Source organism: Clupea harengus, chromosome 19 (genome assembly GCF_900700415.2).
Source record: "Clupea harengus chromosome 19, Ch_v2.0.2, whole genome shotgun sequence".
Classification (NCBI taxonomy): domain Eukaryota; kingdom Metazoa; phylum Chordata; class Actinopteri; order Clupeiformes; family Clupeidae; genus Clupea; species Clupea harengus.
Window position 1 is genome coordinate 12,160,572 of NC_045170.1, and position 12,753 is coordinate 12,173,324.

Genomic DNA, 12,753 nt, shown 5'->3' on the forward strand with positions numbered 1-12,753 from the left:
TATTTATTTATTAATTCTATATGTGTTTATTTTCAATTTTTTGCAATCCATGGAAACAACGAAAGCTTAATCTGACAACATATCTCTTTTCCTCTGTGATATAGTGGGACAAAAACGGAAAAAAGAAAATATAAAGCATATAAGGTTTTTCTCAGGTCAAAAGTTCACAGTGGAATACCTGGTGTTTCCAATTAGAATTCATGCCCACTTCTTCCATCTCCCACATACATATTTCATCAAATGACATGCACCCACTCTGATATTCACACACAAGGGCAAGCAAACGCTGATACATACACACACATACACACATAGAACACACAGACACAGTACTGTAAGTGCAGAGATTATGTGGGCTTTTGCTATTGGAGAGAGAGAGAGAGAAAGAAAAATACAAGGAAAAACAGAAGTCAAAAGAGCAAAAAGAGAGAGAGAGGGGCTGACGTACCGGTGCTGAATTGTCCTTTTGACTCCTGGAGCGCACCATCCTCCCCAGCACCTCCACTCCGTCTGTGGTGATGTTCCCTGCCGCGTTTACCGGCCTCTCGCCCACCAGTTTACAGTCAATCATGGCCTTGACTGTGGTCTTGCTGACAACTAGGTGGAGCTGGAAGACAGTGCATATTACGCTGTGAGCCTTCAGTACAAAGGGCTGAGGCAAATCCGGGCAAATCCCTTCATCCTGTAATGCTCGGTTATCTCAGTCACACGTAATTTAGCATGTGACTCCTGCGGACGAGCGGAGCAGGTTCCTGGGGTGAGTCACCCAGAGCTCTGCCTGTTACTATGACAGGAAGCAGGTGGTGCCTCAATACCTGCGGTGAGTCAAATGGAAGAGAATTTTCCCTCCTTACTAAAAGCTGTGTATTATGCCTGATTTTGAGCAGCATCCCCAGAGAAGGGTAAATGCCGGAGAGGATTTGGTTTCAGCTAAGCCTGGCACAGTTCTACAATTAACAGTGAATTTAATTGAATTTAATTTCATAGGTGATTGCACGATCACTTTGCCATCCTCTGACGAGTGGGTGTTTGGTGAGGGGATGATGGGTTGGACATGTAGTGTTTCACACAGGCTCTGAGTGATGTGGCTCTGGCAGAGGCCAGTGTGGAAGATAACAGCAATCACAGACTGATGAGCCTGATTCGCTCCCAAAGGGGGGCAGCAGAACAGATTTGCAATTGGAAAGGGAAACACTGCGATACGTCCTCCACTTTAATCAGCGCCGGCTAACGGTGACAAGCTTCAACCAGACGGCTGAGAACATGAGCTTCCTTTTGCCTCGCAGAGCTGGCTGGGTCCGCCCATTCTGAGGTTGCGCTGCCAAGGCTCAGAGATGCATGTCGTCACTTTACATATTCCAGGGTCAGCGATATTCTGGATGGCAATTTCCCCGCACATGCTTTCTGTTTGCATAATGTGTTTTTTTTCTTGTTGCAATAAAATGCAGATGAAGAGGGAAGCCCATTGCTTGAACATATTCATAACAGGGGCGACTGCATGCCAAATTACCCAGCCAATCATCCAGATTAGTGTCAAATGTGAGAACTCACCAAACCAATCTAAAACCAATTTAATCCACCAAAGGCCGGCACCGATCCTTGCAGCATTACAACGTAATAGCTTTCTAGTAAATATTAACCTTGGGATAGCATATGTCTTAAATCACTTCGGCAAAAGGCCAAAATTGGTGTTGGCAAATGGTAAGCTAGAATGTACAATAGTGAAAATAATGTGACATAGACAGCACAGTTATTATTGATGGACAGTCACTGGGGGGAGCAGAGACTGATTTCATGCACCCTGCGCACACATTCATTTCTAACAATTAACACATTCTGCCTTGATCGTAGGCAGCAACCCTGGAAGGTCCTTGCCTGCTTTAACAGCTGCTTCTCTCTCCCTCCCACTCTTAATTCAATTTAAAGTTGCTTTATTAGCATGACTGTTTGGATACAGCGTTGAGAACGACAAAGTGATATAATGAGAACATTAAAAAAATTACAGCAATGTGAATTTAAACAGTAATGTGATGGCCGATTGGCAGGCGCCCGCATGTAAGTGGGAGCGGATCGGTTTTTAAGGATGAGTTATTGCTTGTCCATCCATTCCCTGTTGGTGTTCTGGATGAATGCATGACCCCTATGAACTGGGAGCTCAACTGGGAGAAGGGGAATTACACATAGATCTTCATCTCCTACGTGCAATCACTGGAGACTGGATGAGAGTGGAAATCTGTCCAAAAGCTACTCCTTCTTTTCTCTAAATGGGTTTATAATATAAAATCAAAAAAAAAATATAAATCAAACAAATAAAAAAAACTTCACTACTGAGATAGTTCTTAGCTTTTAATTTTCTTTGTTGTTGGGAAATGTCCTAAGATGCTTTGCTTACTTAAAATTACTTTAATTAAAATTCAGATAACATCACCATTTTGATATACTGGTATAAAAATAGTGGATTGTAAATTATTTTCTTTTCTATAGCATGTTAGGAAAGGATCAAAGAGGTTTTTGGTTGATCTCCTAGTCTTAACAAATGGACAACTTGCTCTGCATTCAGTGACATACATTACTCAGGAGATGAAAGAAACAGAAGTGAAATTAAATCTCATGACATTGGTGCTGGCAAAACAGATGTAATGCCCCATTTGTGTGACACTGACAAAGGACCGTGTGAATACTGCAAGACACTTCCTCGTAAAAGCTGTACCTTGTGGAAATTGCCAAAGAATAGCTTCTTGATCTGGGGCCCCTCAAAGGTGACGGTCTGGAACTCCCCTCTGTAGTCGTTGTTGAAGAAAGTGAGAGTCTTCCCGCCATCTGGTGATGGAGACGGGGGGGGGGACAGGGCTCATTCATCATGCCATTACCGCGTGCAGATTTACATACTAATGCATTGTATGGGACCTTTGCTGTTTATCTCTTCATTCCAGCCCTGGTGCTCACCATTGCGCTTTACATGTAGATAAAGGCTAATCCCTAAATTACATACTGCTGAGCTGCTAAGTCATCATTGTGGAAGCCTGGGCTCACAACAGATTACACACCTGCAGGTGTGTAGTGAAACACACACGCACACACACATACGTACATGCACACACACACACACACACACACACACACACACACACACACACAAACACACACACACACACACACACACACACACACACACACAGACAGACAAAAACAAACACACATATAAACCCACACAAACACACAAATTCACTAACAGAGAGAGAAAGACAGACAGGTAGTTTACAGTAATCATTACTGGAAGCACTCACGGTCTAGAATTACACCAACAATCGGCTCATTGTCTTTGTTGAGGATCTCCCATAAAGCAAAAGGCTCTTCTGGCGTTTCAGGGAGCAGGCGGAACAGCATGGAGATGGTGTAGTCAGACGGCAGGCCCTCTGGGTGGATGTACCTGAGGTGGAAGAGGCAAACAGCTTTTAACCATCTCACATGCTTATATGAATAGAGAGAAGAATTCAGTCTTAAGAGAGGTTAATGAGTGGAAAGGTTATAGCATGTCAACTGAAAATGTGCAACACTATGTCAGTGATACAAGGTGATTGCACTGGTGCCTTTCTAGCTAGGTTAGTTACGAGTCAGGGTGTTCTGCCATGCCTTTGTTCTATATTATTTACAGTGAGTCAGTCATGGCCCTTTTTTTTAGAAAACAAAGGAAAACTGAGGTATAACGTGATGGCAATGGAATATCTATTGGAAGAGAGCAGAGTGAGTAGAGAGTGTGACCAGGCACTGTGACACCAGCCCAGTGCTCAGTTAAAATAACACAGATGACACTAGATGTTATTGCTGCATCGACACAGAAAATTGCCACCAAATGACTTAAATAGTATAGATTGGATTTTGTTAATAAAATTCTTCAATGTTTCCTGCAAAGGTGCTTTGACTTGACACATTCTCCTCATATACTGCATTAGTAGGGCGAGGTCACTTTAACTGTGGCCGCAGCAGGTACCTGGTGGGCTGGACAATGAAGGCATCCTTGTGAAGCTTGTAGCAGGGGAAGCTGTTAAATGTGCCGGGCTCCATGGACACACCGTCAAGGTTACCGTATTGTTGTTCTGTCAGCCCAAACACCTCCATCATCCTAAAGCCTGTTGTGTTTGTGTGTGTTTGTGTGTGTTTGTGTATATGTGTGTGTGTTTGTGTAAGTGAGAGACAGAGAGAGAGAGGGAGGGGGGGGGGGGGTAGAAAGAGAAGGGGGTTCCGATCAGATAAACTATACTGACAAATGTTGCACAGTGCATCCATAAAATTATATTGTCTAAAACAATAAATGAAATCCAAGAAAACAAGAGAAATGCGAGACATACTGTGCTCATGATTACATGCTGCAGTGACAGCATAAAAACTTTACTGGAGTTTGATGTGAATGATTGTACCTGGCATAGTGCTGCCTCTCATTGGCACAGATGGGCAAGCTGGAAAAAAAGAACAATGTCACTCTTTCTTTGCTTGTTTCAAGGCAAAACTTTTTTTTTACAAATCAATGTCATAAGTCTTTGTACTGCATCACTTACTTGCAGATGCAGATTCGCACACGAATGTCACTAGCTTTTCCTCAATCTTCTGGAAAGCATCCAAGTCGTCCACAAAGAATACATGCCTCTCACTAGGCTTGCTGGCAATGCTCACCAACTCCCCATAGTCGGCGTCCGCAAACCCGATGGCAAAAACAATGTAACCTGGAGGGTAGGTGCCAGAAGTCATTCAAATTGAGGAAGAAGTGAAGTTACAGCGATAATTGCATCCCAGCACAGCCAGTCTAGACTAGATACTTGGGTGCAACTGCCCCTGCCCTTGGGTGGTATCAAAAGGTTAGCTTGTCTCCTCTTCACTGCACTTCAGGCAATTAAATAGGTCAACAGGGTACTTGTAATGTCGTGAGTGAATCTGAGCAAGCAAGGGTGCTCCCTTGCTGATGCCCATAACCATCTCTTGAAAAGCTCACATGCTCATATGAATAGAGAGAATTCAGTCTTAAGAGAGGTTAATGAGTGGAAAGGTTATTGGCTCTTTTAACTCAAGCATTCTGAAAGGACACAATGTGTCCAGAGACGTCAGACAATGTGTTCCTCACCTTCAATCTGCATCTCCTTGGAGACCTTGTGGACGTCGTCCTGGGAGCGTCCATCGGTGAGGACCACTAGCACTTTGGGGACGGCCCTCCTGATACCCCCCTCTGCAGTAAAGATGGTGTCCTTTACGTGCTGTATGGCTTTCCCTTTAAGGAGAGAGAGAATTGGGGGCTCATTAGTCCAAAAACAACAAATTCCCGGCGTCTCCTTCGGGAAAGTGCAGCGGAATATGAATTTTAAAAGGCCAAAAGTGGAGTGTAAATAGACAGAGATAAAAACTACTTAGTTTTCATGGCACATACAGCGTTATTCAAATCATCTCAAAGAGACTTTGGGGGATTTGAGACCCTGGCTCTGAGACATGACTCAAATAGGAAAAGCTGAAAATGAGCATTCATTAGTTTGTAAGCCTCCCTGACAAGGATGCAAGGATACACTCAGAAACAATGAACGCATTAATCACAATGCTTCACTGACTGCAAACTACGGCTTGATTACTTGCCTTGATAACAATGGCTAATTTATTATTTAAAAAAAGGGAATTGTAACAGTCTTAATAATTAATCTTTGGACAGTGTTGTTTTTCAACAACTAAAACAGAGTATACTCTTTGAAAAAAAGGGGAATAGACTCAATTAACTCCTGAAATGGGCTGATGAGCTCACAGCTCTGCTTTGCTCTGAGCCTCACAGAAAGACAACCTAGAGGAGAGCACAACAAGTCAAACAGCACATAATCTTCACACGCGCTTATTATAATACCCTCTCCGATTGGGAGGGAGCGAGAATCTCCCCCGGTAAGGTCATTATCATGACAGCCTCTCCTCTGCCGCAATGATTAAGATATGCAGCCACACGCAAGGGGGGGGGGACAGGGCATCACCAGTTCTCTCTGCATTCCCCCTACTGGGGCTCTGAGTACACAGAGCATTTCAGGATCCCCAGCTATTGGCCAGTCATCCAGTAAGGACACGCTAACACGGAGGACACACACTAGGTCAGACTGATGTACAGTCTGGCCTGATTTTTTTAAAAAAATCTGAGGACACCTGTTGCTAAATATGCTCCAGTGTAAAATGTTTTCCCATACCAGGCTTGGATTTCTCAAAGCCTATCATCATATTCAAGTGAGTTCAAAACCTCCATCATATTCTAATTGGTATGACTTGGCAGCTAGTGTGCCTGTGTGCGCTCTGTTTGGGATGGCGGTGGGCTGTGCCAGGCTCCGTCCACGTGCCTGTTTTGGTGTTGCCTCCTTTGTAAGCGATGCGCTGAATTGCCTCCAGCAGCCGTTCCTTGTTGTTATACGAGTTGAGTTTAAACTCCGTCCTGGCATCGTCGCTGAACTGAGCAATTGCCACCTGTTAGGAGAGGAGAGAAGAGCAGTATGTGGCGAGGTGTTAAGTGTCCACTGGAGGAAAGGAGAAAAAAACCCAAAAACAAATCTAGAGTCATGGAGCCAATTAGTGTCGGACATATCAACACTGGGTGGACAAGTCAGTGTGCAGCAACACCATTTTCCATACTGTGCTCTCTGTGAGTGGCTTGGTCAGGCTAGTTCCTCAGGTGCCACTTCCTCACCTGTGTGCCATCTGGGCCGATCTGGTCGAGCGCCCCAGTCGTGCTGTGCAGGAAGCGGATGATCTTATGGAAGTTGTCATCGCCAATACTCCAGGAGCCATCCACCAAGAAGACGAGATCGGCCTTGGCAGCTTTACAAACTGTGATGAAGGAAAGGAAAGTGTGTGTGGGAGAGAGAGAGAGATAGAAAGAAATGGATAGATAGATAGTTAGGTGTATAGATAGCAACACAGGCCGGCAGGCAGAGGAATATGTGGATACCAGAAAAGGAAAAGAGAGAAAGAGAAAGAGACTGATGGGAAGAGATAAATAGGTTAGGATAGCAGTTGCCTGTGCACTCACCTCACACCATAGGGACGGTCAGTGAGATGATTGGCAATTATCTCAGCAAACTCTATCCCATATCAAGAGCCTTCCAGCCGGAGATTGGGCAGAGGAGCATTTACTGATGTTTGGTAGGTGCTATTGTGGCAATTCTTTTTATATACTTAGGTAAACAGCCCTGCTGGTGGAAAGACCTGTTGCTGCCGTGCTCGCTCCTCCCAGAGTCAACATTCCACCGATAGAAAATTATAGGGTGGGAAATGGTGTTTATAGGGCTTAAGATGTGCGAGGACTTATCAATTAGCTTTTATGAACTTCTATAAAAACTCTTCTGAGGTTGTTGTGGACCACATGTTCATGGGAATGGCTTGTGGATTTATTGTCCTTAATGTAGCACAATATTTTGCGTCCAACCGGCAAGTTGAAAAAATGGTATGTATGTTAGCGACAAAGATGATTAGGAATAGTCTGTTAATGGCCATTGGAATTACTGAGTGACGATGAAATGCCATGTCATGTCACAAGATGGAAGGGATCGAAAACAGTGTTGCCAAACATCAATTTACCAGCAGGATTAGCAAGAATGCTAATGACATTATAGTGATTAAAGAGTATTGGATTTGTGCTAATCTTCAGACGCAGCCATCGAGGGTTTTGAATGTCAAAGATTGACTCAGAATCGACAACAGAAGAGTCAAAAGGAGACGGATTGTCATAGCAACAGGCTGAGCTGTGCACTGTTTGGTTTCCGCCTCTGATCCCTGAACCTGACTGAACAAGAGGTGACCATTACAGGTAGCAAATTAATGGACAGGACATTATTCTGTGAAAAGTTACATTTTAATAAATAATATGAGATGAGGTTTTGGCTTTTTGCGTCAGCTTTTGTTTTGAGTTTTGCAAACTGTGAGATGCCATGGTAACTGTGTGAGCTGGTGATCTTGAGGAACGGTGTGTGTGTGTGTGTGTGTGTGTGTGTGTGTGTGTGTGTGTGTGTGTGTGTGTGTGTGTGTGTGAGTTAAGTGAGTTGAGGTGTGTCTCAACAGTAATATATATACCGTCCTTCAAGGTGTATGTGTCTCCTATAAGGTCTATGAGTGTGTCTTAGTTAAATGAGGTGTATGCTAAGTAACATAAGAGATGAGGGTGGTATACACTGAGTGTGTGCATGTGTGTGTTCGTATCAAGTAAGCTGTATTACAGCTTGTCATTTTGATGATGTGGGTGGTCTGTAAGAGGTAGGGTCTGTGTGTGTATGTGTGTTCTGTGTAGCCATGTGTGTGTGTGAGAGAGAGAGGAAGAGAGAGAGAGTGTGTGTGTGTGTGTGTGTGTGTGTTCAGTGAGGTGCGTGATTTGAAGTCTGTGAGGTCTGTGTCTTTGTGAGGTCTGTGAGTTGTGCTCCCATACCTTCTTTGGCCTGGGGCACAGTGGGAGGAGGTGGAGTGGTGGGGGGTCTTGTTGGAGCTGCGGTAGGCAGGGGGACTGAAAACAGACACACACACACACACACACACACACACACACACACACAAACATTAAATGAAGTGTGAGAAAAAGAAAGAAAAAAGGATAAAGAGGTAGAGTCTACATTATGGCAGGCCAATTTAAGGTGAATGGTTTGCAAAGGCTTCAATTCACTCAAGTGTTTATGGTCACACACACACACACACACACACACACACACACACACACACACACACACACACACACACACACACACACACACACACTTACATACATGAAACCTAATCCCTTCCACAATTCCCTATAGGAAAACACAAGGCAGAATGAAGCCAGATGATGTGCACAGTGCACAAGTACATCTAAATAACTTCACACACAATATGTGATTACGTACACCATATAATTAGCTAGTTTGATTACTGCAGCAGCAGCAGCAGCAGCAGCAGGAGTAGTCTAAATGAATTGTTTTTCCCCTCCTCTCCTGAAAAGCCCAGAGAACTCAATACAGCAGTAAATTAGGCACCTGAAACTGTGAATTACTTTTGATGGCAGCCTCCGAGCCCAGCCCGCAGGGAACGCGTGGCAATTTAAAGAGGCTTTAGCTTTTATTTGTGTCAAAACAAAGCAATAAATCTGTGCCAGCAAGCTAACATTTGGCGCCTCAATGCAAACAAATATCACAAGCTCGGTAATGATTACTTCTCCGGGCTGGATTAAAGCTGAGACCCAGCCAACGACCTCTGCAATGAGTCAGGGGGATGGAGAAGACCACTCCTCAGTAACTCTGTTAATCCCCAGAAGACCACACTACACTATGAGTCTCTCTCTCTCTCGCTCTCTCTCTCTCTCTCTCTCTCTCTCTCTTTGTGTGTGTGTGTGTGTGTGTGTGTGTGTGTGTGTGTGTGTGTGTGTGTGTGTGTAGGTGTGTGTGTGTGAAGAGGTTGTATGCAATTAATACACTGATCCTGGCTTTGATGCACTTGTTATGTATTCCAGAACAGGGCAATGTCTACAGCCTCTACATGCAGGGCACATACAAATCACATTTGTAAATAGAATTTAGAACTGCCTCAATGCATGGAATTGTAATGATATGAGGAGCCATTGCACAGTGGTGAGGCAGAGGGTGAGAGAGGGTTATAACAATGCATCAGGGCATCCATTTAGTCAGCTATGGCTACTCCCAACAGCATCCCACCAAATTAACTGAATGAATGCTTCCTTCGCTGTGTGCTGGTGTTGGTGCTGTCCTGTGCTACAGTTGTGTAAGCTGAGACACACAAAAGTTGTGTCTGATGATAATGCATAGATTAATCATTTTCAGCGGAAATTTGTCACTAATATTACTCTCAATTCAATAAATAGATCACATTGATCATGCCAAAAATCACGTTGCACACTTCAACCTCTGGTTGAGAGCACACTGCTATGTCTTTCACCAGTTACATTGTTTTTCTGAAAAACTTGGTTCAGTCTCTCCCTTACTGGCTACTTTGTTGTAAATGTGCTTTTTATTTAGCTTCTATAGTTTGGATTCTGTAAAAGAATCGTGTGCCATGTGACTCTGGGATCTGCTCACATGTCTTCTGGGTGGTGGTGACAGCTGGGCCCTCAGCCTCCTGCATCTGGGCATAGATGCTGATCTTGTACTCCGTGTTGGGCGACAGGTTGCTGAAGCAGTGTCTGGATGCCCCACCTCCCAGTGACGCTTCCTGTCTCTCTCCATCTGACAGGAAACAGAAGAAACATTACAATTATATCCTGTTGCAATCACCTGTCATCACACCTCAGGATACAGGCGAAACATTACAATTATATCCTGTTACGATCACCTGTCATCACACCATCCTCAAAGGAATTCTCAAAGGAATTCTCAAAGTCAATGTTTGAAGTCTGCAATGGAAACAGGTTGCAGATAATACTAAATAAATATCAGATCAAATATCATTATTACTATTACCATTTGAATATATTTTAATGGCCGTAAAATGAGAGTAATTCATGATGGTTAGAGAGAGATTGTGCTCATCAATATGAAATAACAGTCACGCAGAAGGATAAGGCTCTCAAATTTTCCTTCTTCTTAATCTGTCACCATCACCATCTGTGGCATGTCACGTCTGCCTGAAGCCATCTTAGCATTGTGTTGCCACTTCTCTGTGTGATGAATGTGAAAAAGTGGGGGATTTTTTCAAATGTGTGGTAACCAGTCTGAGAGGAATATAATTAGAGAGTCCTGTTATTTCTCATCATTTTTTGTAGTTGATTTTCTTTTGTACACAAAGCATCTTTTTGTGCTTATTTCTTTCCTGGGTGGGGGGTGTGGTGGGTAGCTTTCTCTCCGGTAATTACACATTCATTACAGTGCCCACCCCCGACACATAAATCCTCATTTTGGGTATTATCAGACGATAGCTTTAATATTTCAGAAGTCCCTGAGGTGCACAGGTTTGGGTTAGAAATGTCTGAAAAGAGTGTAGGGCTGTGGGACAATAATGAAATTAGCATTTCAATGCTGAGTCTAAAAAAACATCAACATCATCATTTATTGTATTTTTTTCTTCACATTTGGAGCATGAGCCTTCGGAGAAATACAGACAGAGCCGTAGAAAACAACAAAAGAATTTCAGTCAGCCTTCGATATTCAAATGCCATAGGACTCTTTGTCACCAGTTTGTCGCCAGAGGGGGTAACACACTCTCTGCCAGCATTCAAATGCAAGCCTGACCGTATGACCTTTTTTGTCCAAAACGCTTCCCCTCAGTCTGCTGTGAAATGCAGACCCAGACGAAGGTCACCATGATTACTACCTTGAACTGCTTGAGCAAACACAAAGCTTCAGGACCTGTATTTGCACAGACCACTCGGTCTGCGTGTAGACATAGTGAAACAGGGGGGAAGGGGGGGTACTCAAATTAAGTGTTGGAGCTCCTTAAAGTTTAAACAACATCATGAAATATACGACTTAAAGTTCAGCTGAGCGACTGTGAAATGATTACAGGAACAACCTGAAAAATTGCTCGCATCTCATGTTTGTCTTAACTTCAATATAACAGAGTGTTGCTTTGAGGATGTTCCTTTTAATTGGAGAAAAAATGAGAATGGTTGAGGTGTCAGAACTGCTCCTATCACAATTCACTGGAAACATTGCTTTCCTTTACCACCTCTACTTGCCTCAAAATAGAAGCAGTTATTACCGACCAACCATATCACCACCTTATCTTGACCCAAAGAGCCGCCCCTGTGCAGGAAATCAAGTGTGAGCGTTTTTTTTTTTGTTGAATCTACATTTTTGGCTCGGAGAGCAGTGGTGGTGTCTGATTATGCACCCTGAGAGTCGTGGTGCTTATTCACACAAGTACTGCCATTTTCCTTTACCGTGTCATCAACTCCTATGGAGTACTGTCTTTAACACATTCTTCGGCATTGACACTTAAAGGAAAACTAACATTAACGTATAATCTTAGAGACAGGAACACTCACAAAGCACTAACACTTAGCACAGACAGCCCAGTACATATAGCGCAGCCATTTAGAGGGCTTAAATATGAGCTTTAAGCAAAATGGTATTTCACTTTCTTGCAGACTCACATGTGTGCACACATACACAAAAGCAGACAGACACACACACACACACACACACACACACACACACACACACACACACACACACACACACACACACACACAGACACACACACACGTCAGAGAGGAAATTGAGGTCCACATCTGTGGTGTCTCCTGTGTCAACTGAGCTCAATATCCGTGTGCTATCCAGGCTTCAAGTGATGCCCAGCGAAGCAAGCAAGATCTGCACAGCACAGCACTATAGTCCACTAGGTGATATTAGCCAAATACTGAGCTGGATTTACCGTCTCTTTCTCAGTCTCCTGTGCACATACCCTGTCTAGCTCACTTTTTTCGTTCTTTCTTTCTTTTTCTCTCTCTTTTGCTTTCTTTATATAGGGAACCGAGATGGCCAAAATGGATGTGCAAGATTTTTGTGTGCAAGATTTGGAATTAAGAGATTTAGAGACTCCCTGTCTCGTTCCCCAAAGCCTCGATCCTGCTTGATACGGTAGCTCATACTGTGCTGAAATGCTGGAGTCACACAAAAGGATTCCCCATAACTCCAGTACCTACTGTGCCTATACTGGTCATGTACTAACCTGAACTGCATTAATCATATCTGACATCTATTATACAGGGGGATATACCGTACGTATATAGTAGATCAGAATATATGAAATATATGACACTTCCGCTCTTTC

The 12,753-nt window shown here is 43.5% G+C and overlaps 1 protein-coding gene across 1 annotated transcript in view; it reads right to left on the bottom strand.

The window, feature by feature from the left end:
• LOC105909027 (collagen alpha-1(XIV) chain) overlaps positions 1–12,753 on the bottom strand; it is a 58,622-nt gene that overhangs the window by 13,310 nt on the left and 32,559 nt on the right. Inside the window, exons 24-34 of the mRNA XM_042710661.1 lie at positions 10,062–10,208; positions 8,426–8,500; positions 6,695–6,834; positions 6,351–6,474; positions 5,117–5,260; positions 4,557–4,721; positions 4,419–4,457; positions 3,992–4,130; positions 3,288–3,430; positions 2,711–2,820; positions 449–607 (exon numbers count right to left, since the gene is read on the bottom strand). Coding sequence (XP_042566595.1) covers positions 449–607; positions 2,711–2,820; positions 3,288–3,430; positions 3,992–4,130; positions 4,419–4,457; positions 4,557–4,721; positions 5,117–5,260; positions 6,351–6,474; positions 6,695–6,834; positions 8,426–8,500; positions 10,062–10,208 — 1,385 coding nt within the window. The remainder of the gene's footprint in view (positions 1–448; positions 608–2,710; positions 2,821–3,287; positions 3,431–3,991; positions 4,131–4,418; positions 4,458–4,556; positions 4,722–5,116; positions 5,261–6,350; positions 6,475–6,694; positions 6,835–8,425; positions 8,501–10,061; positions 10,209–12,753) is intronic.